The 25,567-nt window shown below is 40.1% G+C and overlaps 3 protein-coding genes across 4 annotated transcripts in view; 1 reads left to right on the forward strand and 2 right to left on the reverse strand.

Annotated features, from left to right (window-relative positions):
• Window positions 1–3,654, reverse strand: part of LOC135494959 (uncharacterized) — a 48,840-nt gene extending 45,186 nt beyond the window's left edge. The window contains exons 1-3 of the mRNA XM_064783332.1: window positions 3,608–3,654; window positions 1,510–1,827; window positions 552–644 (exon numbers count right to left, since the gene is read on the reverse strand). Coding sequence (XP_064639402.1) covers window positions 552–644; window positions 1,510–1,827; window positions 3,608–3,614 — 418 coding nt within the window. The 5' untranslated portion in view covers window positions 3,615–3,654. The remainder of the gene's footprint in view (window positions 1–551; window positions 645–1,509; window positions 1,828–3,607) is intronic.
• A 51-nt stretch (window positions 3,655–3,705) lies between these two features.
• LOC135482507 (protein C12orf4 homolog) lies at window positions 3,706–12,812 on the forward strand. The gene is made up of 13 exons (XM_064762586.1): window positions 3,706–3,794; window positions 4,808–4,999; window positions 5,230–5,375; window positions 5,588–5,769; window positions 5,967–6,066; window positions 6,371–6,495; window positions 6,738–6,841; window positions 7,018–7,102; window positions 7,327–7,448; window positions 7,829–8,004; window positions 8,296–8,529; window positions 8,709–8,834; window positions 12,512–12,812. The coding sequence occupies exons 2-13, from the start codon at window positions 4,840–4,842 to the stop codon at window positions 12,590–12,592; spliced, it is 1,641 nt and encodes a 546-aa protein (XP_064618656.1). The 5' UTR covers window positions 3,706–3,794; window positions 4,808–4,839; the 3' UTR covers window positions 12,593–12,812.
• Window positions 12,813–15,680: 2,868 nt separating this feature from the next.
• LOC135494979 (protein disulfide-isomerase-like) lies at window positions 15,681–23,495 on the reverse strand. Of its 2 annotated transcripts, XM_064783360.1 has the most exons (10): window positions 23,280–23,495; window positions 21,593–21,790; window positions 21,151–21,284; window positions 20,609–20,977; window positions 20,040–20,240; window positions 19,742–19,862; window positions 19,309–19,487; window positions 18,660–18,752; window positions 18,387–18,401; window positions 15,681–16,925 (listed from the first exon to the last, which is right to left on the reverse strand). In XM_064783360.1, the coding sequence occupies exons 1-10, from the start codon at window positions 23,422–23,424 to the stop codon at window positions 16,869–16,871; spliced, it is 1,512 nt and encodes a 503-aa protein (XP_064639430.1). In that variant the 5' UTR covers window positions 23,425–23,495; the 3' UTR covers window positions 15,681–16,868. The 2 variants fall into 2 exon arrangements, with proteins under 2 accessions (XP_064639430.1, XP_064639439.1); XM_064783369.1 differs by lacking the exon at window positions 18,387–18,401.
• Between the last annotated feature and the right edge of the window lie 2,072 nt (window positions 23,496–25,567).

The following is a 25,567-nucleotide window of genomic DNA, read 5'->3' on the forward strand; positions in this document are numbered from 1 at the left end:
GCTACCATGTAGAGGACCCCAGGTTCAGACCCTAGCGATGGCTCAGAAATTTTTTTCAAAAATTTTTTTTAAGAAATTTTTTTTTAATGGGCAGCGAGAAGTAATGCTTCAGTTAGCGTTACTTCTCCCCACCCATCAAATGAAATGAACAATAACAAACATATATTAGTTGACTTCTCACCAAAAACATATCATTTTGCAGCGCTCACAAGCCTCATATAGCTATAAGCCCAGTCCATATTGATTTTCACATGAAAGCCAGGAGAATCCTCCACATCTGATGGCTTTCCGATTATATCTCAAAGAAATCAAATTAAAAGCAATTTCACAAGCGTTGCTTTTCCTATCATTTACATGTAGTTTATTCCATTATACAACCATGACTACAGCCAGTGGAAGCCCGGACTTCTCAAATGATTCAGAAGAATGTGGCAAAAATGTCTTCGATGGATCTTTTGTCATATTGAACGGCCATTAAATTTCATCTCTGAGCCAGCCAAGGGGAATCCTACCAGCAGTGGCAGTGAAGTGTTGATTAGGGTTGAACTTACCATATGCAGCAACAGGCACTTGACCAACATTTGAAGCACTTGGTCCAATAGTCACCTGCTGTATACCAGATACTTCTTGCACAACCTGGCCATCTGAAATGATAGTGTTCAATATGCACAATTCAGAATAGAAACACAAAACAAAACAGCATTCTTGGTTGGGTAACTTATTTTGCATTCCATTGGTAATGGTACATAGCTTTGTAATTGACAATTGCCTTTTCCACGTGACCATACACAAGTCATGTATTGTATTATCATCAAAGTGGCTTGGGTGGGTCTTGTGTGGCTTCTGCATCCACATATGCAAAAATCTGCGAAATTGCTGACATCGCACATTCGGTATTGTATCGAGTACTAGGCCTAGTCCATCAAATAATTTCTAGCAAAATGGAACACTTCGAATAGAAATTTTGCCTGTTACCACTGTCACAGTTTCAATGGTTATTCTGGTCACAAGACAAAAAAATCACTACTTGCAGCTTTTGATATATATCCTCACTTATCCAGCCTGTCTATCTCTGAATGAGGTATAACATTTATTTATGTGTTTACCTGTCAGATTCTGAAAATAGCTGAACCCACTGGGTTTAATGTTTGTACCAAGGAACCTCAACAAGCCACTCCTACACTTGATGTCGAGCAAGATTTCATGTTTTAACATTGCATTGCATTGCATGATTTAAGAATAGAGCAGAGAAAAAAATTACTGACAATAATAGGGTAGGCAGATTCAGATAAAACAGGAGCTGTGGAGGCATATTCCAGGCCATGCTATTGACTATGGTATAAGCGGATGGTTTAAAAAGCCATATCAAACTCCTTTTCATAATGTAGGTCAAAATCTATTATGAATTAATTCCAGAATGTAGGCCATGATGTAGGCACTCTAGGAGTAGGACATGATACTGCAACATCATATAAGAAATAGTTACCATCATTTTTTCAACCAACGTACCTTTCAAAGTGATGACAGTGCTAACACCTCCTTCAGGAGCAGGGACAAAAGCTTGAGTGCTGACTCCTCCCTCAGAAGCGGAGGCTACAACTTGGTTGGCAATGATATTGATAGCACCAGCCGGAACCACCCGGTGGACCTGCTGAATGATTGGCGGGCCTTGCTGGACCACCTCGCCACTTGGATTAGTAACTACGGCCTGGACTTCCTCCATTTGTCCGTCATGGGGTCCGACCTCCTCACACAGCTGTACATTCTGAATGGTAACCTCTTGACTACCCTCCTCAACTTGGATGACCTGAACCTGCTCTTGGTCATCTGAAAAGATAACAACTCATTGCTCAATTATATCATAAAATCAAATAGATTGGCACCAATATCCACATACATGTCAAATTATGTAACAATTAACATGATTGATCCGAATCCCTGGGACATCCCCGACTGATGTTATATCTCAAATTCCAAACTGGTCATGTTTTTGTCAATAATTCATGAGTTGTTGTTAGGGATGATCTGGTCACTAATCATGTAGCAAGACATGAACAAACTTTGTGTGCCACTGCCAATGCCCTCATCCTACCTCTACATTGGGCAGTGTTGAGAAAAATATCATCTGGGGTTGAGCAAATCAAAGAAACCCCTTTCTGCACCAAAGTTCTAAAATGTCAGCTCAAGTGAATAAGGTCATTACAGACACACTACAATAAACTGGAAGAAAGCCAATATTAATAGAGAAATTAGGCCTGGCACCCTTTGGGTTTTTTTTCAAATGATTGAGAATAGACTTATTTGTACTCCAAACAAATGAAACAGAAATCTAGGTTAAATGCACCAATCTTAACAAAAGCAAGCCTGACCCAATTTGTATTTTTGTGTAATATAGGGAATTTTATTGAATTAGTAGGTCTATTGATCAAAACACCTACACAATTCCTGAAAATGGAGTTTAATAAGGGGCTGATGAATGATAAAATCAAACTGGGTCAAAACAATATAGACCAATTATCAAGCATGAGTTGAAAACCTAATATTCTCATGAATTTATTCAGTGCTACATCAAAACCATGACAGCCAAGTTGAGATAGATAGTTGGCCTGATGTTGATCTACCTATGCGAGTAACACTATAAGATTTTCAAAAGAGTACAGACATGCAGGCCTATGTCTGACATGCATTATCAGGGACATGATGTAGAAGAACTCGTCATCATTCGACAATGAGATGGGTAAAGATCAGGGACTTCTCAAATTTCTGATGATACATATACTGTTCCACTTGAGTGATTTGCAGGTCTGCATGTGGCGGTTCGGTGATAACTACCAGTACCAGCCACCAGTACCACCACCAATCAGGCTACATAATTACAAATACTTATTTAATTAGTCCCTCACAATTTCAAAACTTCATGGTCATAAAAAGTCAAGACCATAAGGAAGTGTGAAATAAGACAATGACGGACAGACACTGCTGTATTAAGTTCAGTGTTTTTGCATGGAGGGTGCAACGGGCAACATCCAAAAGTGTACACAAAATGATTGTAGAATGTTTTCAAGGCCCAGTTCCAAACGCCCTCTCTAAACGGCCAAATAATCACAAGCGCTTTAATTTTGTGCATTTGACAATCATATCCGGTGGTGAAAATAAAAATCTTAAATTTGTTGGCAAATTGCAAGAATAAACAATCAGATAAGTAACATTATTGACTTGACCTACTTTCTGGGATTTCAGACATGGCCCAGCCTGGAGTGAAGTTGTCCTGGTTGTCAAAATAAATGAGTACATAAATAAGGATTCAAGAGGCTATATTCATCTACACTATACCTCTGAATATCAGTATGAGAAGGGAAAAAAAGGAAGCCAAAGAAACAGGGGCTTTTAGCAACCATCATGATTTATTCAGGAAATCTATGAAGTGATTGAAGGTGACCTATTTTCTAAACAAAGCAAGAAAATGTTTTCGTCCAGACGTCTCGAAATAAGGTGGTGGAATCACATCGTAGACTGCCTCAATTTCCACCAAATTTGGAATATAGGAACTAGGGATGGTACTTTTATCAAATAAGACAAAATATGCACAAGAATATGAAAAACTTACCAGCCATTGGAGGATTTTCCACCGGCCTGTTGGGTGACCGATTTCCTTCTGCCATGTTACCCCGATGACCTAGTTTTTTTTAGTCCCAGAATGCATTGCGATGATGGCGGAAAAAGTGTCTGCATGAAATTTTGGCAGCTAAAACTATGATTTTCTGCCCAATCTCACATCACATTAACAATTAAAGGTATTGAATACAAGTCTTTATACTTCTTGAAGACTTTTGAGCTATTGGTTGCTGCGATCGTGTAGAAATGTTGTTTGAAAAGCACAGAAAGTTCAGTGACAGAAAATGAAATAGGGGCCTACACAGTAGTGTACTGCATGAGTGTACTGTAGGAAGTAATGCACTGCATTGTTTGTATCATGTAGGAGCCAGTTTTCGCGGGTCTTATCACTAAGTGCAGATTTACTAGCTTCCAGCGATTCCATACACGCAAAAGCTTATTTATTACGAAATTTGAGATCAATAACGAAATATCTGGGGTGCTGCGTGGATGTTTTAAGCGTGAATTAATCTTGAAATCGCTCACTGAAAGATCGATGCAGACCAAAACAAATCCGAAGCGGCTCCCCCATTTTCGCGGGGTATTGCGCATGCGCGACTGATTGTTGTGTTTCTGTGTCGTGTGCATGATCCTAGGTATTGACCCAGTGTTTTGAACGTAATTAGAGAATTGCTTGCCTGTTTAGGACGCATTTTGGGCGCTTTCTTTGCGGAACGAAATGAAAATCAAAAATCAGAAAATTTCTTCTCTGGAAACGAAGTGACGCGCGAGAAAACGGGAAAAAACGGGTTTTCGCGAAATTGGGGATGACTCGAAATTGGGGAGCAGCACCATACTATGACATTGACTGTCCAATGCAATGTGCATATCCTGGCACTTTAGCTAGCAGAGCATTTCTTTTAGAATGGTTAGTGGGGCGAATCAAACGGACATCAGAAGACGTCAGAACAGGTTCCACACCGTATATAAAGCTTCTCTCTCATCCTGATCGACTGCGATGATGATCAAATTCAAAAGAAGAAGTCGGGCCTGATGGCAGTGCCAATGCATTAGAGCCGTGAGGTTGAGTGCTTGACAGGCTGAGCTAGCAATCCTTTTTCAGATTCTCTCTTAGTCTTAGGATCAGTTTAACTCTTGGAAAATTAAGTAAAACATTCCTTTGTTGTCAAACCTATTCATATGTTTCTTTCAGGTAAAGAGCATAGCTAGAGTCTAGAGGAGATCATGGCCACAAGCATGGAAACTGAGTTTGTGTTTAAATTTGGTTGTAAAGGACAGGCATCAACACTAACCGTTCCTGTGACTATTCCCATGGAACAGAGTGTGGAGGACCTGACTGGGCGATTGGTTAAAGCACATAATCTACCATGCTATGTGGAAGAAGGTAGGCCCAACTGAAGTGTTGGACACAAGTAGGCTACATACATATCAAGAGCATTAAACCATACATGCACTCCTTCTTTTCATCATGGCTGTACTCAGCAAGGGTGTCAGAGTGGAGAACATCCTCACGGTCTCTGTTGTTAAAAAGCAGTGGTTAGAATCACTCAAAAGGTTGTTTTGTTTGATTGTTTTTTATTATTTTGGTAAATTATTCATCCTTCTGCATTTCAGATCTTTCGGAAAGATTAAGAGATTTTGTAGACCAAAATACGAAGCAGTTCTATGACAAAAACTCTGTAGAAGCCATCAGGAAAGTGCAGGATGGTGAGGTGGACGTCGATAACCTTGTGGAACGATGGGCAAAAGCTTTTTCGCAAGTAAGTCACTGCCATACATCATTACAAAAGCCCAAAGTTCCAAATGTGGATTATCCCTTATTGTTCTGCTGATATTATAAATAGTATAAATGTTGTCTAAGCATCCCCTTAGGGTAGCATCAGACTGCTACACATTATTTAGCCCCAGCCCCAGCCAATTCTGTATGACTTGTGACTGGACAAGTCATCATCTTTCCCTTACTCTACTTCAGGAAGTGAAGGAATATGCCAAGCCAGAAGAGATCACGAATGAGCAACTCTTCTCAGAGGTCTATCACAGTTTGATTCATTCTGAGGCATTAGAAACATTACTTAATCTGGAGCATACTTACGCCATAGCCGTGGAAGATATCATAACTCAGAGAGATCGAGATTTAGCTCATCTAGAGCAGAGGTGGGTAAATTCATTTTTGGCATGTTCAGGGTGACACTGATACTAGTACTACACATCTAAGTGAAGTCCCATTGCCAGGATTTTCTTCCTCGAAACCCTTTCTAGTACATTATCCTAGACGAGTGGTGTGGCTACTGGATATAAAACAACAATAGGAAACTTGGTCTTTCATTTATGATCAATGCTGCATGTTTCAGACAAAGTGCTGAGATGGAAGAGGCAGTCAGCCTCCTTGGTACCGCCTACTCTGATGCTCAGGTTAACCAGTTAGCCCAGCGACAGTTTGAAAACACTCAGGTGAGATCCAGACATTGTCTTGTGCAGTTCGATTGGGGTTTTTAGTTTTTGTGTCTGCAGCCCCTAGAGGCAGAGGGCTTAGAATATCAAAAGAATAAAAATGATTTCCTTCGGTAACATGAAGAGCATTTAGGTGCTGCCATCTGGCCAGATGTTTATGAATGATTCACATCAACACTGGTGTCATGTCAAGCTCTTGAAGAAGATGGCCAATTTCATCCTCTTGTCAATCTTGAGGTGGGCTAGAAGTCCATGATATTCTTTAGATTATGAAAATATGTAATGAAACCCATTTCTATTTCAGATGATTGACAGTAAATGGGCGAGCGAGTTGAGCAACCAACAAGAAACCCAGAAACGTGAATACAGGGAATGGGTGATGAAGGTCCATGAAGACACACAGACTGCCACTGGGACACCATCATTCGTGTATGTACAGTTTCTCAGATTTGTCAAATGACAAAAACAGACGTCGCTTTATCTTTTGTATCTTGCGAGAAGTCCGAAATATAGTAATATACTGATTTCTCAGGAGCATCACCATGTCCAAGTTATATTTTGTGTCCTTCCTGATACCGGTTTGGCGCATAAACTCAACCAAGGCTTTCTCCTCTGAGTTCTTGTGCTTCTGTTATTTTGAAATTCAATTAGTTTCTTCCTTATATCTGCAGGCAACGAGTGCGGGCACTGACCAACAACATGCCAGATGCTGGCGATGATGAACCAGTCTTCACACAACAACACAGGCTCGAAGAAAGCTTCACCATACATCTAGGTACGGGCTACTGCAGAAAAACTTAGGATGTTATGCCACCGGGCAGATACACCTTGAAGGGAAGTTTGGTTGGGTCATGGTTTTTGGAGCTTTATCAGTGACGAAATTGAATTTCCAACATGTATCAGAAGTTGGCTTTAAAAGTAAGCTTGTTGTATTTCCATTTTATTTCTTAGGTGCTCAAATGAAGACCATGCATAATCTTCGGTTGCTCTGCACAGACATTCTTGATTTATGCCGGCATAAACCTCACAAAGTTGGGTAAGTGTATTGACTTGATATTCAAGTTCGGTGGGATGATCTCATTATCTTTGACCCCATTATGGGCGGTTACCCCTGAACACCTGTAAGCTGTACCAAATCTTTGCTAGAGCGACCCATTCCCTATTTAGTTGTAATCCCAATGCTGATTGGGACCATCTAACATTAAAGGACAAATTGCTTTCCAAGGTTTGTCTGTATTCATTATTGTTTATTTGTTTCAGAGGTCTGCTGATCCCTTCCCCTCAGCGGCTACAGACTGCCATGTCGTTATATTCGAATAATCTCTCCGCTTTAGTGCTACTTGTTGACAACAGACTCAACTCCTACACAGGAATGAAGAGAGGTTAGTGTTACCATTAATACAGAACCAACACCGACCTGCCTGGTGATTTGCAGATTGATGACTTGGTCACTTAGAATCTGTGTTTTTGAAATGAATGATTTGATTGGCCCTCAAAGGTTCCTGTTTTTGTTGATCATCACCCAAACCCGAATGCAAGTTGTTGTTGTTCTGGTAGTTCAGACAAACATGTACATGTACTTCGAATGGAAATCAAAGGAAAAGTATAGATGTTGTTGTCAAGTTATGTAATCTTTATGTTGATTTTAGATTACATGAGACAATATTCTTCGCACTTTTGATGGCTTGAACCATCATGTTGCAATAAAAGAAGAAGAAGATAATATTATACTGAACTGAAGTCCTGTCTCATATCATTACAGAGTTTGCCAAAGTTTGTGAGCAGTCTTCAGACTTTCATTTCCCTGATCTGGAACAACAGTTTCAACGTATTGAGCAGAATGTGATAAAGGGCAATGAATGGAGGACGCAGCAGAAACTGTTAGAGGAGGGAGACAAGATCAGTATCAAGAGCTCTGGAAGCAGTGGAAGTCAACCGGTAGTTACATAAACTTATTGAATTTAAAGTATTGCAAGGGTTCAAGAATAGTGCCATAGTGTACTTCTGGGTCATGTCTTCTTTGTACTGGTTAGGGAATTCAATTCACAATCTCAGAGTTATGGGTTTAATCTACAGCTCTTGTGGCCAGTTTTTGCTTCAATGCTTGACCTCAAGAGGGCAGGGACTGTATGAGAAGCTCCTCGGTCCTTCAATTTGCCACAGATAGCAGCATATCGCCACATGTTTGAAAGTTGCCGAGATTTTGTTTCATACTGTCTCTACTTTCAGAGAGAGGACAAGACCACAAAAATGTCTGTGGGAGACTTTTACATCACAAGACATTCCAATCTTTCTGATGTTCATGTTGCATTTCACCTGGTCACTGATGAGACTTTGAATTCTCCGGAGATATCCTCCAGACATCCGGTGATACTCGGCATCCGGAATATCCTCAAGATGTGTTTCAGATATGATATCTTCACCATAAGCATTCCACTTCTTCTCACCCATGACATGTCTGAGGTAGGTTAACAATCATTAGACTTAAGAGACCCTGCACTGGAACTGGTGGTAGGCCAAAGCCATGATTATCTTGGTCGGTCTGGGCTCGACAGTTCTGTCCCAGAGACCCACCAAATCGGCTTGTGCCATTATGGTTCCAACAACGCACCTTCAAAATGAATGTTTTGTTTACCTTTTAGGAGATGACAATGCAGTGGTGTAACCGCCGAGCCGAGTTGGTGTTCAAATGTGTGAAGGGCTTCATGATGGAGATGGCTACATGGGGCGGATCTGATTCCAGGACAATACAGTTCATTGTGCCAAGGGTGAGTATTAACACCTATGGCTGTAAGTGTGCTTGTTGCATTTGTCCCAAGTAATTGGCAATTTTGCGTAGCATTTCAGCTTCCTGTTGTGTAGTGAGCAGTCATTGTGTTAAAACTGTTTTACAATTTGTGTTTCTGTTTCATTGACATGTGAAATTGTCTCCTCCATTCCTTGCTCCACCTGTCTGTCTGTTGCTGAACTAAAGTTGTAACTCCCAGTGATTACATCATGTGTGTCTATCATTGTCTGTCATTGTGCCACATCATCATATTCAGATGAACCAATCAACTGAGGCCAAAGTGCCACCGTGTTTTTACAAGCTTTCCCTTTTGAATTACACCACATTGGTGATGACATATTTGATAAAGCTGGATAGCTGTTAAGTCTGGATGTAACAAATTCAATGATTTATTGACAAATTTAAAGAAAACTTATGGTTTGGACACATTCAGCATTGTATGGGCAAGTTTGTGGAAACACTCCTCTTGAAGCCCTTATTATATGTGGTGTTGACCTGTTAAGAAATGAGTGAGAAAACCAAATTTTAAAATGATTTGATTCCAAAAAATGTTTTCAAAAATCTTGATGAAAACATTTGTCACTCTCAGAACTTATTCGTTTGGCCTCATGATGCCTATCAGCTGTATTATTGATATAACAGGTATGCCTACTACTAGTTTGATATGCATCTTCACATGTGTGGCGAGACACCTGGCCCTTTCCCCAGCCATGCTGGCATAACATGGCAATACTGTCATGACTGTGTTTAAGGTTCTGGCCTAGGTTACGTCTGTGAAGATGCATTTCACTCAAAACCTCAACTGCTTCCTCAGTTTCAGCCAACATTTTAGCTCCACCCTCGCAACGCTTGGTGAGACAACCACCACCTCTGGTTCGGTATCCATTCTTTTTTAAGCAAAACTTTGATGCATCCATCCATGTTATGTTATTGCAGAATTGATCATGTATGTAGTGATGATTGGAACTCATCCCAATTTGCCAATCCTGGGTTGTTACGATGGTCCATGAGAGAAGTAGCATGATCGCACATGATTGGGCTCCTTTGCCCGTTGTAAATTAAGCAAAGAGGCATTTAGGCAGTGTATACTATTCAAAGCAGTTTATGAATCATATGTGGTACTGTACTAGTATTATCCTTGGTATCATTCTGTCCAAAAATCATACACTTTGAGGGCACAAGGTCAAATGTAAAGCCAATGGCTTTGGCATAATGTCTATTGTTTGTGATCTTAGAATCCAAATGTAAATTCCAATGACAATGCAGTCTGGGCCAGTGAGTCCATTTTGCGTAAGTCACATGTGTAGTTTGCAATGTGGTACATGCACTCTCTCTGTGCTAACGGACACTTCAGGCATCAAATGTGTAACATATGTTTTGTATTAGACTTAAATTGGTTGAACACACCAGCTGCCAATATGGGAGAATGTCCTATGATATAGTTCAGTTCTATTCTGACCATATTGGAGTCACAAATCTTATAAAATTTGTGAAGAAGTCTTTTCCTTGCGAATAATTTTTTTGCATAGTTAGCCTACTTCAGTACTGTTGGAATACACTGAGTTATCCTTTTGTTGTCATTTAATATTGTGCACCATGGGGTAGATCAAACAAATCTGGTTGAAACTTCAACTTTTGGGTTTTGAATTGTGATTTATTTCATTAAGTTTGTATTTGGTGAGTGAGACAGACATCAACAGTCTACATGCTCCAGGAACATGTCATTTGTGTAGGGGTATTGAGCCTATAGGGAGGAGCCAGATGGGTCAGCTATGTTACACAAATTCATTGATAGAGGTCTCTCCTATCTCATGCTGCATGAGGAATGGGATTATTGTTGAATGAAATACAACCCTGGTTTCCCTCACTTTGCACACTAATACTCATAATTTCATATTCATATCTGCTGGCCTAATTAGTATCTTCTCTCAATTCATTGTACGACATGCAAGAATAGTCTTGTTTAGGCATGTATCAATTGAAAAATGTCCTATTGTATTTTTGTAATTTGAAAATGGTCTCAGATCAATAGTCCTTTATGAAGCGGATGTTCCAAGTGTGTGCCATAATGGCTTGATTACCTGAATTGAAATCCAACTTGTTATTTTATTGTTGAGCTATTGTGCTTGTATTGTAATATGCTCAACTTGCCACATCTCGATTGTGTCCTAGAGATGTGCCTACATCACATTTTTGTCTTCTTCATTAGTCATATTGGTGATCAAACCAATACGGGAAACTTTCCACCTATACTAATGTGTACATTCATCTTGTCAGTATTGACAGAATGCATACAACCTTTCCTTTTAATCATAAAATCGAATCGGTGCTCGGAATATTTTTGCTCCATTATGTATGGTAATTTTAACCATAAAATCTGTCAAAGTGGAGATAAAACTATTGTCATGATAAGCTTTGACAATTTACTTAGTCATATGACATTGAAGTTAAACTCTTCTTGTTACGTGGCTATATCATCTTTCTTCCTGATCCAAAGACACGTCAGTACTTAAGAAACCAATGTACATCCCTATCAAGACACGTATCATATCAGCATGTGACATGAAGATTTCTGTCTTTTGATGTGTAATTTCCTGTTTATTGCTGATTTCTTCTGCAGACATGCAGATATCCACCACATCCCTGCATGCAGCTTTCATTGTTGATGTAAGACTGAATCTTGTCAAGTCGTGAAAGGTTGTGCCGAGTTCCGTTTATGAAATTGATGGCACACTGTTGGAAATTGTTCTGTCCATATGCGAATAACAGAATGGACTATCATTCATGGAAATTTCATTAAACACAAAAATGAAAATTGTTTATTGTGGCAAATATTCATTTCCTCCCAGTGCCACATCAGCCTTTGTGTGTGATGTGTAATCAGTGCCACAGCTGCTGGGCATTTTAAAATCTAATTAGACGGAGACCTAGGCCCTACTTAAACCATATACGTGTCCTTGATAATAGCCCACACTCATGACGTAACAATCAATTGTCAGAGGTATGGGTTTTTTTGCACCAGGGACCTTGTTATACCTGCCATTGTGCACCACATCATCGGTAATACCAACAGTAAAACTCCTTCATCATAATACCCAAGCTTTTAAACACCATCTAAGTATATCTGAATTAACATTTTGTTATCATTTTGAAGCAAATTCACCTATTGGTCTATGTGTAGAACCAGGTGATTGTGAAGCCTGTTCATATATTCATTGGTTTATTTACCTGTGTTTATTTATTCATGAAACTAATCATAAAATAGGCCTAGGTTTTTTTTCTGTGTGTCTGTGTCCAAGTGTATCAATGTGGATGCACAGAAGGTGCTGATAATTATACAGATATCATAGCATGTATGAGTAGAAAACAAGGAACAAGTTAACCCCTAAATGTATGTGTCCTTTCAAATAGCGTAGTGTCTCTTCCCTAATGATTATCATGCCACAGTTTCTGACAATAGAACTACTTGTTATTGCTTGCATTTCAACATGTTTTCTGGTTTGAATGAATAATTAATCTTTCATTAATTAAAGGGAAACAAGTATTTTGATAAAACTAATTGATATCCTGTCATAGGTATGCATGAAGGAAATGATTTTGCAAGTACAAAATGTATTTTCATATGTTTGTCAATAGTCTTATCTCATGTCTTTGCAGGGTTGTTCGGACAAGATGTTTGCAGAGTTCAGCACAATGTTACCAAGTATATTCAGGACTTCGAACCCAATCAAAGGATGAAAGCAATGCTGACCTGTAGACCTCTCTTAGACCCTTCCTGAGGACCCCACTCCTTGATTGGACAGGTTAGTTTAATCAAGGACAATTGTGACCCGCTCTACCAAAACTAGGCGCTTGTCGCATCTGAACTTGACAGGTTGATACGGACTTGTTGTTCATTTCCCTATTGTAGACCTTTTGTGAAATGTGACCAAATCAGTTTGTAATAGATTTCACAAAAGGTCTACAATAGGGAAATGAACAACAAGTCCGTATCAACCTGTCGAGTTCAGATGCGACAAGCGCCTAGTTTTGGTAGAGCGAGTCACAATTGATAGGGAGACTCAGGTTCCCCATTATATTCAGGACGTCGAGTGTGGCTGAACAGAAGGGTCTTGACAAAACACTTGTAACAGCCACTGCACAAGGGCCTAGCTAGCTAATCATTTTGGTGATCTACAGACTTCTGTCTAGTGTTTTCTCCGTCAGCGATGTTGGAGGGTAGAACAATGATTTGACGTGCCTGACTTGACTCATGGTCATTTGGGCTTGCTTGCTTTTGTCTGTCCCTCCAGCATATGGCAGGTGATGAGATCATGTGAAACCACTCTATTAGTACGCAAGCATTACAATGCTTGTAAACCCTCACAGGGGCCTGTAGACCCTGCTCAAGGGTTCTCATCTGTCCGATATCCAAATGTGTATGATATCAAATGTACTATAGCTCCAGAGAGACACATCATCGTTTTTGCACACACCTGTAGATATCTCTCTACTTATCAGTTCGAGTTGAGTCAGCTGTGTGAAAACAGCATGTGTGTTGTCCAGAAACTGCTGGAAATGTTGCGAGGATATAACTATGTGTTTGGATAGTTGGGGCATGAAAAAGGCTTTTTCATAGGCAACTTGCTTTAGAAAATACTTAAACTACACCAGAGTCGTACCTTTAGAATAAAGCTTACATCCGCATGGTTGACTCGGGTCATTATTGTTGGTATGTTAGTTCACTTGGAAGCTACTATGAGTACAGTTTATTGTTTGTTGTATAATTTATGATAATACCACGTAATCAGTCTGTACTTAGAGTGGAATTTGTCTTTAAAATGAAATTGCCAAGCGAATTGCTCTGCAGGCCCGGGCCGGGGCTTGTCATTGAGCATCTGATTCAGATTGTTGAGTTTCAATATCATCTACTGTATATCTCAAACTCTCAAGAGTGTTCTGCTTTATAATAATGAATGTATGATGAAATATCTAGTCTGAATGTGTGAGATGTGATTGTAAATCATGTGCAATTGTGTAAGGAAATTTATAATAAATGCTGTATTTGTAGATTTCATTTTCGTTTCTTGTATATTCGAGGACAAGTTAGAGACAAGAGTCAGGCATGTTACACAGTCTTTCAATTAGAATCTTCTTATCCTGGACATTTCTAAGACTGGCACTCTGCTGCTTCTATCATTTTCACAGAAATCAGAATTCTCTGTGTAATATGTGAAAGCTGCACTGTGAGAATATGTTCTTCATTAATGGCTGGGCCTACAAAGCAGAGTTGTGGTCAACATGCTCTATCTTTCAACCATAAGAAACATAACAAGTTATAGACGACCATCCAAGCTGTTGTTGAACAAAAACAGCCCTATTTTATTCCATGTCTTGCTTATCGAGATAATTGAACGATATAAGCCCCATCTCTTGATCTCTGGACCTGCATCTAGAGTGGGAGCCATCATGTGTCCAGTGAAAAGGCAATAAATCTTGTTGTGCGAGGCATATCTTTCATTCGCGACTGATGGAAACCAGATTTGGTCATGAAGGGCAGGCCAAGTAATAGATAAACCCTTGGACTAATACAGAAGTGTTGAGCGAGAGGCTGGCTTAAGTTATGTCTGAGAAACATGTGAAAAGACTATCTGCCACAAGAAGACACAAGCATATTCAGTGCAAAAGGTGATCACTCTCCAGTAAAAGTATTGGCTGGATTCTTTCTCTTTGAAAGTAATATGGTTTATCAAGTCACGTTAATGAACTACGATGACAGATTACTGTTAAACAACCCAGCTCTGGTTGTCTAAACAACTGGAAGTAGCATTCACCATAATCTATGCCGTCCCATCCTGCTGTTAAGATGGAGGAACCATAATCATGGCCAGTGATGATCATGGGCACTAACATTCATATTTGGACCAGGCATGGTTTTATACTGTATACCACATATACAGGGTGGCTTTCTTGGAGAGATGATAAAACTTGAGACTTCCAATACACAGCCTTTCAAGTGTGACATGGCCAGTCCAAGTGAGTGGTCTCCCAACTTGGGCAACTAAAACGTCTGCGCAGATCATCTACATAGGAAATACAGGACCAAGGGGTAACTATTGGGGAGCAATGGTCTCAAACTGAGCAGTCCACGCCAGCCTTACAGTAGGTATGGACATTGTAGCTGAATCGGTCCATGCTATGCACTGTTTGAGAGTTGAACACTGCTGCTGTCCCATTTTAACACCAGTGGTTCTTTGTGATGGGAGGACATCATTCATGCAGCATCACCAATCTTATAAATGCCGGCAGATACGCTAGCTGGTGCGGGTTTCCAATTACAAGGACAAAGATCTTGGATCCATGTGGACTCCTTTGAGAGTCTGGTGAGAGCATGGATGTATTCTAGGACAAATATGAGGACATCCTGCAGTCCATTGTCCTTGTCTTATCAAGGCTGTTCGGCTTGTGCAAGTAGCTTCGTGTGGTTCCCCCAGGTTACATCCAAGTGATGTAATCTATGTAATCTTGGCCAAGCTATTAATCTGTCATTTACAAGATCTGCCAGAGCCAAGACAGCTGGTTGCACATGCTCTGGACTGGATCACAGTGGAGTCAGTCATGGGTAAGGCGATCACCAAGTCCTGTCTTGACTGAATAGGATTTCGTCACTGTCTGGGTGAGAACTTTGTGTAACATCATCCAGCCGTCATGTGGCTGTCCGTCTGCACTGACTGGACCGGCTGAAATAATGTCAGCCAAAACTGACACAATTTTCAGCCAAATTCCCAAATGCGATACGGTAATGACAAAGACTGCCACAACCAGACAACCAAACAATACAATCAAATATTTTTTATTAATAAATTTATTCCATTGGATCTTTCTTTCACTGCTCCAATTGATTTTAAAACATGACGAGATTTCCCGTCATACACAGCCAAAATAAAGAACACACTGAGCAATAAGCCTCCGCTTTCAATTACATGATCTTCATGAGGATTTTAGCCAAGATGTTTTAACAAATTGGACATGTTACCAAGTACCTTTTGAACTGGGAGTATATTTTTGTAACTTGGCCGAGGAGTTCCATGGCCTTTGACATCCAAGGCCAACCGAAGCGTTTTCTATAAAGAAAAATGCCATGGGAGGCACAATACACTCGTAACGTAGGGAGTAGCATAATTGAACATTATGACCTAACAAAAATATCTTATTTAACAGATCACTCCAAGAACAAGTGCAGTTTCTAATAAAATGCTCTAAAGAACCACATCTGTAGTGTTACATTTATAGATCGTCAGGTTGATACAAGATAAAGTCACTGCCGACAACAAATGGGATTATCTCCGAGTGAACAATCAGGGGATACAAAATGATCATGATAGTCAAGTGTTGACTATTAACAAAGAAGTTAAAGCAAGTGAGAGACAAGGATGAGCAACTCCGCAAAACCAACTTAAATATTTTATGCATTACAAAGCACACAACCCTAAAACATGGTGTAAATAAATACATGCACAATAACTGATGCTTGCGTTAACATTATCTTGTTTTTTTTTATACAAAACTAATAAAAGTTCTGTTACTCTAAAATACTGTATTAAAACAACATTGCAGCTACACAACTTCCAAGGACTCAAGATGATCTCACGTCACATAAGAAATCTTTGACATTTAGACTGAACAATACGGGATCTCTTTTGTGTGGCAACTTCATTCTGAATTTAACCTAACAGGACTTGGACAGAGTGAACACCAGGAGTCCTCGGGGTGCTTTCTTGTTCTCCAGATCAGACTATGCCGGAAGATCTGCGAGAAATGATTTATACATAGATAGTCTGTTCTGGAGGGATCCCAGCCCGAAAAGATATCCCCATTCTATTTCCATGACAATGAACAATGCAAAAGGAATGTGAACATACTAGGTTTGACAACGTCCGATACGACTGGTCCAAAACGTCTAAATTGAAAAACTTTACAAGTGATTTCCTTACTACTGAAATTGACAATTTTAAAAAGCTAAGTTGGTGAACATTTATAACTCGTCCTTTGTCTTTCCGGCATCTTCAGGCTCTTCTGGTTCTTCCTCTTCCTGCAAATACATCAAGGAAAGCAGTGTGTCAGATTCATAAACAAATGCAACATGAAATGGAATACAACAGACAGTTACTTGCACCAGTTTTGCAAGGGGGTTGACTGACCCATCTGTAGCAGCAGTGGTCACTGTCATGATCTCACAGTTACTTCTCTTTCAGGCTGTGGCTCCTGAAAAGCTTAAATACTGGTACAGGACGTATGTGAAGTCTTATTAGTACACAACACTTTATACAAAGAACGAACAACTTCTGTTCTGAGAGTGTTAAAGCACATGTTGAAGTACATGTAGAAAACTAAATAAGAGATAAACAATTGAATAGAAAAGTAGAATTGTAAGGAGATTGAGGTTTACCAAAGTAACATTGAAATATCAAAGATGGGCTTCGTTTCAAAATCTTTAAAGAAAAGTAATTAAACGACAGAAATTTTAAATGAACATGAACCAGAGGCTGTTGATTGTGAGGTCAAGAGAAGACAGAGATATCAACTGAAGAGAATACAGAAGACTCTTTCTGATTACCACAACTTTGACTACTGGCAAGTCGTCTTGTTGTTCCTACAAAGTGCAAGACGCAAGACTTCAAAACTTCTCCTAAACAGTTGTTGAACAAAAGGATAATGGAACGCCTCTCTTGAGGTTTTTACAACTGAAATGCCTCGGAAACCAAGATCTTGGGCTATGCTGCTATGCAACAAGACAAATTCCAGACAGGACTAAATGAAAATGATCCTCTTCCAATCTAGTTGGGTATTAAAATGTGTGGAAAAAAGAACATGTATAAAATCCTCTTCCATTCCAGTCAAGTCGGGGAAAGTATAAAACCCTTCTCCACATTTGATAGGTATACATGTATGTGTGGGAATCATTCAGACTAATACCAGAAAACCCAGGAAGACATGTAAATGAACCAAAGGTAAGATTTACGGTAGGGAAGAAGGTATGTATGGTAGACAAGTAGTACATTGTAGTTTTTGGTTGATCATCCAATTCACGCTGGAAATGATTATTGTTCACCTAAAACGACGGTTATCATAGCTAGCACATTCAGTGAACTTGGCTGCTTTACTGAACTAGGTATTGAGCAAGATGCTAACATGGATGGCGTCAACGAACAATTGGTCAAAATAAACTCATATAGCATCTGCGGTGGGTTTTTCCAGTGTAGGCGTTCTCGAGATTTCAATTGCATTGTCTGTTGGTTGCCCATGTCTTCTCTCTAACTGAATGACTATCCCATAGAAGTTTCCTTTTGCCCAAAGGATAAGAAACACAACCGAGTATAAGCGAAGAAATTGAAATGCATATCATCACACATGAACAAACAAAGAAGCGAAGGTGAGACATTGACACCGATAATAAAATACCCTGTTGGAAGGAATTGAACACAATATGCCACTCTAGAATCGCTAAAAAGGCAAGTGCAGTAATCATCGGACTTCTTAAAACAGGACTTACTTTGGTTTTAGTCTTCTGCAAAGAATTAAGTCAAAGGGGGTTAAAATTAGAAAGTTGGGATGTTTCTAACATAAAGAATGGAGATCAAAGGATTTTATGCTATGCTCACAATTTAGGCTACAAAAATAAGGAGGTTCAGGGCAGGTAGGATAAGAAGTAAGAAACAAAACTGTTCATGTTTAGCTTACATACTTTTAATAAATCAACGGGATCTGCATTACTATTATGATGATGGTTGGCCAATATTGATTGTAATAGAGACCATCAACTTACATCTTCATCAGGTGTTCCTGCTCCTTCTTTGCCGCCAGATTCCAAGAATTTATCGAAGTCTTCAAAGTTTCGGCCACCATTGTAGTCAACCACCTGGAACGAGAGAGATACAAATTCTAAATACAAAGAACTGACACCAAGAATTGTCAAAAGGATGGACCGCTACTCGAAAGGAATACATCTCGTTAGGGATTATTCTAATTCTACTATACTAATTCGAACTGTACATCCAATGACAAGGGTCCTCTCAACCTCTTTCTTTATTGATGAATCTATTTTGAGCCGCGGTGAACTTTAAATCAATAGGCCCCAAGGTATCATATGAACAACTCTTTTCTTGAATGAGAGGTTTATTGATATTATCGAATATGATAAATAATTCATGTTCATCCACAGGATTATGACAGCAGTGTACATCCTGTAAGTGTACCCTAGATGAGGAACGCAAGTGTGCATGATATTGCCAGAAGCTCAGACTGAAAATACTCCGAATATCAGTGTTTTGCTTTACAAGAATTTCTCCCAGGGTGAGAATACACTACTACAGTCCTCTGTTCTGATGGGAAAAAGGATTGCTCTGTTTTTCGAACACGCTAATTGTTCAAGTGCAAGTGTGTGCCAACTAATGAGGCAAGCCATATAAACTTACCTTATCACTGCCCTTGGGGAAGAATTTGATGGTAGGGAAGCTCTGTACCTTAACGTCAGGTAACTCATTAGCAGTAGAATCCATTTTAGCTATAACGACTGTTTCACTATCCTTGTATTTCTCACCCAGTTTGTCCCAGATGGGTGCAAGCTGTTTGCAGTGACCACACCACGGTGCATCTAAAGGAGAAGAATACAGTAAGATGACGAAGTCAGTCAGTGAAAATACTCGTCTTTGTCAAATTTACCTATTACTTAGGTCCCAATGAAGTAGGTACTATCAGCACAAGACACTGGCACAGCAAGTTGGGCAGTGAATTCTCCAAACTGAGCTCATACCTCAGTCGATTCTGGCAAAGAAAGTATTTTTGGATGCTTTGGACTTAAGAAAACCTGTCGCCTACACACGACTTAATTCATACTGAACCACTTACAAAATTCAACAAAAACATCCTTCTTGGGATCCTTGGCTATTTCATTGAAGTTATCAGCAACAAGCACCTTGACTGGCTCCTTGTCCCAGTCTTCTGGAAGGGTCTGGCTGGCAAGATGGGGCTGAAAGAGGACAGGAAAGGTTGAACCAAAGGACACTTCAAAATCCAGGTAAATCATTCTAAATACAATTATAAACACAAGCTCATGGAAGACAATGTTGTGATTATAGGTTTGGTGCTCAATTATAGCCCAGAGGCCGAGTTCAAATAAGATATTTTGAAAATCTTCAACACGTACTGAAACCTTGCCGTCAACAACGTCCTGGACGAAAGCCTTGACTGATGCAGCATCAAGATCAGGTGTTGGTGGCTTGTATTTGGTCATTTCATCCTTAAGATGAATGAATCGGATAGCTGGCACATCCTTCTCCTCCAGGCTGAAGAATTCCATGATTCTCTTGTTGTCTTCCTCGCTGGTGTCCAAGTAGATGAACAGAACCTGAGGAGGAAACAATCGGTTACTAAATCCCAAGTGTCATTGTGGACTTCTGGTCTGGTACATGCTAATCAGGTGCAGGAATAACTCTGATACCTGAAAATCATGCTTGAAATGACAGTAAGAAGATAGGACTGGTCCAGCCGGTTTACTTTGCCACACGCCAGAATTCATTCAAGCCAATTATTTGGGGAGATGTTTGTTTTTCGACCCATCTGCAACTACCCATGCTGCCATCTACTCTGAAGAGAAGTCACCAGACATAATCAGTGACAGATCACATTGTTCAGTCCCCAAACTGGTGTCATGCATGTAAGACAAGCTAATTGTGCAGAACTGATAAAACACTGGGATATTTAGTCAAAACCTACTTTTCCCTTGAATGGTGTAGCTGCTTCTTTGAAAGCTGCAAGTCTTTCTTCCTTGTCTGCATCCTTTGTCCTGAGGAAGTAGAGCACGTGCTGTTGGATCGCACCACCGAAGATCTTGGGGGCACTTTCCTGGGTGAATTCAACAACAAGGGGCAGTTTGTTCTCGTTAACAAACTTGGTGAGTTCCTCCTTGTCCATTTTACCGTCGTGATCCTTGCGTCCCTCATCAAACTTCTTCAGGAGGATGACACCATCCTGATCCATTTTGTAGTGAGTGTAGACACTATCCTGGGATGTGATTCCGTACCGGACATCGTCCATGGAGCTGGCAACCTCGTTGAACAGTTTGGCGTCAGCAGAGGCTGGGTCCTGAAATAAACAATCAAATGATTAGAAATGAATAATTAGTCGTCTTCGCGCAGAAGAATGATAATGCGAGGGCAGTGCAGATAAACATACGATATTTTTCGATCATTTTCATCAACATCAAAATGGAATTCACGTTGCGGCCAACCATCTTCATATTTCAGATTTATACTTGCCTTGAAGAAACCAATGACAACAACGTCATGTTTCTCCTGGAATTCCTTAGCCTCATCAGCAGTGGCAAGATCCTTGGATGGTGGGCCAGTTTTCACTTCCAACCAGTTGACAATTTCAGGGCCAGTACGACCACCTGCAGATTAAATCAAAACATTTCAGATTTCTGAACAATGCTCGATCAGAGACTTCCGAGTAGAATGACATGTACACTTTGGTATTTGAGTGGATTTTCCAAACCAAATCAGACTGGATGGATATAATCGACGGACAAGAGCACTAGCTGGAAGAGATGGTCAAATGTGTAACTGGACGAGAGATTCGAGAGTGAACTTTGAACATCAAAATAGGTCAATCGCCACATATTTGATTGATTTAGCTCTGTGTAAATGCAAATCCCTTCAAGATTGTAACACATAAAATCATCATACCAAGAACACTTACCAGAATACTCAATATCATTTCCACTTCTGAAAAATTTGATGGTTGGGTATCCCTGGACTTTGTATTGCTGTGCAAGGTCAGACTCAACGGTTGCATCAACCTTGCCCAATTTGATTTTCGAGCCAGATTCTTTGAGTGTTGCAGCTGCCTTTTCATATTCTGGCGCCAAAGCTTTGCAATGGCCGCACCAGGGGGCATCTGAAACAACAATCGAAGTTGAATTTATGAGTGTGGAAAGAAAGTTAAGATAAGCAAGAAGAAAGAGTTTATCACCATCCATGAATTGTAGCAGAAGAAACAATGTATTCATCCACACAAAAATACCACAGCGAATTATATCGAAAATTTCTCCACACCCAATGCAGCTTGTTGACACTGTTGGCTTCATTACTAGCATTATTATTTTGGTTACCAAGGGATACACGCTGAATTTTACAGTACTGATTGACGTATTATCAGACACGTCAAATGTATTCATAAGTTCAGGACTAGGAGATGTTTGTTACACACGTTTAACTAGAGAAACCTACATACATCTAATCAACAGATGGCAGGCAGCTTGATCCCATAATATGCCACATGTCAGAAAACACCTGGAAAACACCTGGAACACACTAGAGGCAAGCAGCATGCACATTGATTATGCCGGGTGTAATGTTCAACACCGTGACAACAACTTTCTTCAGATTGTTGTACAGATTGGTATTAAAGCGATGTGGAGGGCAGAGTTGTATGGCTTGGCATGATTCTGCCTCCTTTCTGGACATGAGGTCTTTTGAAAGTGACAGGGATGGTGACCTAGCATCTATAGGCCATAGATGGATTGAATCCATCCACTGCATCATTTTCAATGTGATTGTCCCCTTAAGTGGTTGGTGATTGTGACTTAGTCCTGTTTTGGTGATTGCGACATGCTGCACAGATGGCAAGAAGTTTGGGTGTTCACTTGATGGATTATTTTCCAAGGACTAAATATTTGACAGTTTGAAATCCAACAATGCTTGCCTTTGAGCCTACCACTTCTATAACCACATCACAAATATGTCCCAGACGAGCATGAGATTATCATTTAGGGTCGCCCCAGCCTGCACAATATTGAAATGCCAGTCCTTCTGCGCGTTTATTGCCATTTGCGTCATGACGTTAATTCCCGTTAAAAAGTGGCAATATTACGCACAATCTTCACACAACCTGGTGATACAATAGTCAGTACTGCGCAACCCGACCAAAAAAGTTATCAATCGACAGATGGTTAGCCGGCCCATCCATATGACCCAACTAAATTCATCTCAATCCATGAGCATTTTCAACACTACGCTGCAAAATGAAAGCTCAGCCGAAGGAACCTTTTTTCAAGTTGATGTGAACGGGCATGTATATACCATATGGTCACTAGGTCAGCCACAAGCTTTTATCAGGGAAATCTTCACAAACCGGAAGAAGGCTAGCCGCCATCTTGCTATGTCTATCCAGTGATTAAACCGGCAGATATCAAATAATTACCTAAAAACTACTCCTCTCAAAAACTAAACCTTCACATCAAATGGTATCCTGAAGGATCTCCATGACATGAGGATGCCCTGGGAAAAAAAGCAAATGGTGTACATTGATAAAATTGAATGAAAAGGTCGGGGTACTTGGCAAAATATAACAGACGACGCAAGTTCAGTGAGAAATCAAAACTTACAAAATTCAACCAGGACGAATTCGTTGTCAGTAGTAGCTTGTTTGAAGTTACCATTCGTCAAAATAAGGACGCCATTATCTTCCGTGATCTCTTCAGAAAGGGCTGTAGCCACAAGGGCCAGTAATAGGCAAGCGATCTTCATCATGTTCCAACCTGATGAACAGAGAAAATTTGGAGTTGTTGCCAGTGTGTTCAACGTGGCAAAGAAGACCGATTTCTGGCACGCATGCGTGTTATAAGCGACCCGGACTTCGTGTTGGAAAGCGATTGGACCATTTAGATCACATGGTACAAATTGGACTATTTATCATTTGTTAATTTGTAACCATCATGCGTGAATGAAATGATGCGTATCAGTGAGAAACCCTGGGAGAGAGACTTATATTTTATTTTTTTAAGATGCCAATAAAGTAACACCCAACATACATGGCTGGCACAAGAATCTGTAAATGGCCTGGGCAGGGCTTATCCTGAGGCTGGTCCCTCAATGGTTCATGCCCATTTCGCCTTGTCTTTTTTCGCCTTTTCCCATTTTGCCTTTAAAAAATATACATTTCGCCTTCTCCTATTTCGCCTTTTCCAATTTTGCCTCTTCTCAATCCGCCTTATTCTATCTCGCCTTTGTCTTTTTTCGCCTTTTCATTTTTCGCCTTATGCTATTTTGCCTCTGTTTTATCTTGCCTTATCACAAGTTGCCTTATCCATTCTTGCCTTCGTCTCAGTTTGCCATTGTCTTAATCTGCCTTCTCTTATTTCACCTTGTCTTAATTTACCTTTGTCCTAATTCGCCTTCATCCTATCTCGCCTTTACCCGCCCCGCCTTTGTATTATTTCGCCTTCTCAGCCATTATAGTCATATTACATTACATACCATATTACAAAAGACTTTTGTCTCTTTTACCCATGTTTGTGGGGCCAGTCTTTCATATAAGAGTGTTTCCACGAATTATGTTTTGGTACCCTACCCAAGGCTGTTGCTTAATTACCAATATTTTCAAATCTTCATAACTTCTGAACCATCTACATGTAAGCTTACATGTATCTCCAAAACCAACTTAGTATCTTTACCCATGTTTGTCAAATCTTAGAGTTTTCCAAGTCTTTCATGGAAATATTTTGGCATAGTGTTTTGGCATTCTTTGATGAGTAAGACTTGTGACCTGGTACTATATAGGAGGGATGGGGGTGCTAAGTATTTTATTGATCATTCAAAGTGTGAGTGCTTCTGAAGTTCTTTATTATGGACTATGGTCAATACGCCTACTCAAATCCAGCAATCTGGAAGATGTATTCCTTTGATCATTGGGGAATTATGAGGCCTTCTCACAGAACGAGTTAGCTCTCAAGAACGTCCCACGCAGTGTTCCCTTTAGATGGTTTTGGTACGTTTGATGTTCTTCATTCACAGCAATGCTATAACTTAGCATGAGATAATACAAGTACCAAAGTTTTTTTGAACAGAATCATTAAACTACTCAAAACACTCCCCCCCCCCCCCCCCTGCGAATAATAGACCCCTTGCTTAACGGAGGGGGATTGATAAAAGGCGAGTTGAGATATGGCGAAACGGGAGAAGGCAAAATGGGAAGAAGGCGAATTGACACAAAGGTCAATCAAGAAAAGGCAAGATGAGATAAGGCAGGATGGAACCAAGGCAGAATAGGACAAAGGCGAAATAAGAAAAGGCAAACTAGGATGAGGCAAGATGAGAGGAAGGCGAGTTAGGAAGAAGGCCAATTGGAACAAAGGCGAGATAAGACGATGGCGAAATCGTAGAAGGCGAATTGAGAAAAGGCAAGTTAGGAGAAGGCTAAATGGGAGAAGGCAAAATTGGATAAGGCGAATAAGGTTAAGGCGAAATGGGCAGACACCCCCTCAATCCAGCTCCACAACTGGCCACAAATAGAGGTTCTTCACGTGACGTCACGACGTGACGTTTTGACGGCCACCTGCCAATGCATTTCCTTTACGTCGTGACCAAGTGACCACGTGTGACGGCCAATATGGCATGTGACGTCGGTGTGTTCGCGACTTTCTACCTGAAAATGAGCAGTGATATTGCAAACTGTTCCTAGGTATTTAAAAATGTATTATCTAACCAAATAAAAAATAAAAAAATATCAATAAATTTGTCACAAACATGTTATTGCATAAAAATGAGATCAATGCCCAACATACTCAACGTAGAAAGGTGAAGACACAAATAAAAAGAACATTATGACCTGATCTCAACCATGCGCACAATACCATTCTGTGTCAATGGGTTTGTTCAGAACAATCACCATGTT

Source organism: Lineus longissimus, chromosome 1 (assembly GCF_910592395.1).
Source record: "Lineus longissimus chromosome 1, tnLinLong1.2, whole genome shotgun sequence".
Taxonomy (NCBI): Eukaryota; Metazoa; Nemertea; class Pilidiophora; order Heteronemertea; family Lineidae; genus Lineus; species Lineus longissimus.

Bases quoted from the DNA above. Each gene is read 5' to 3' on its own strand.
- LOC135482507 (XM_064762586.1), top strand. From the start codon at position 4,840: ATGGCCACAAGCATGGAAACTGAGTTTGTGTTTAAATTTGGTTGTAAA. The intron at 6,496-6,737 runs GTATGTACAGTT...TTATATCTGCAG, and splicing joins ACTGGGACACCATCATTCGT to GCAACGAGTGCGGGCACTGA. The intron at 7,103-7,326 runs GTAAGTGTATTG...TATTTGTTTCAG, and splicing joins CATAAACCTCACAAAGTTGG to AGGTCTGCTGATCCCTTCCC.
- LOC135494979 (XM_064783360.1), bottom strand. From the start codon at position 23,424: ATGATGAAGATCGCTTGCCTATTACTGGCCCTTGTGGCTACAGCCCTT. The intron at 21,791-23,279 runs GTAAGTTTTGAT...TTGTTGTTTCAG, and splicing joins ATTCGTCCTGGTTGAATTTT to ATGCCCCCTGGTGCGGCCAT. The intron at 20,978-21,150 runs GCAAGTATAAAT...TGTTTATTTCAG, and splicing joins TTGTCATTGGTTTCTTCAAG to GACCCAGCCTCTGCTGACGC.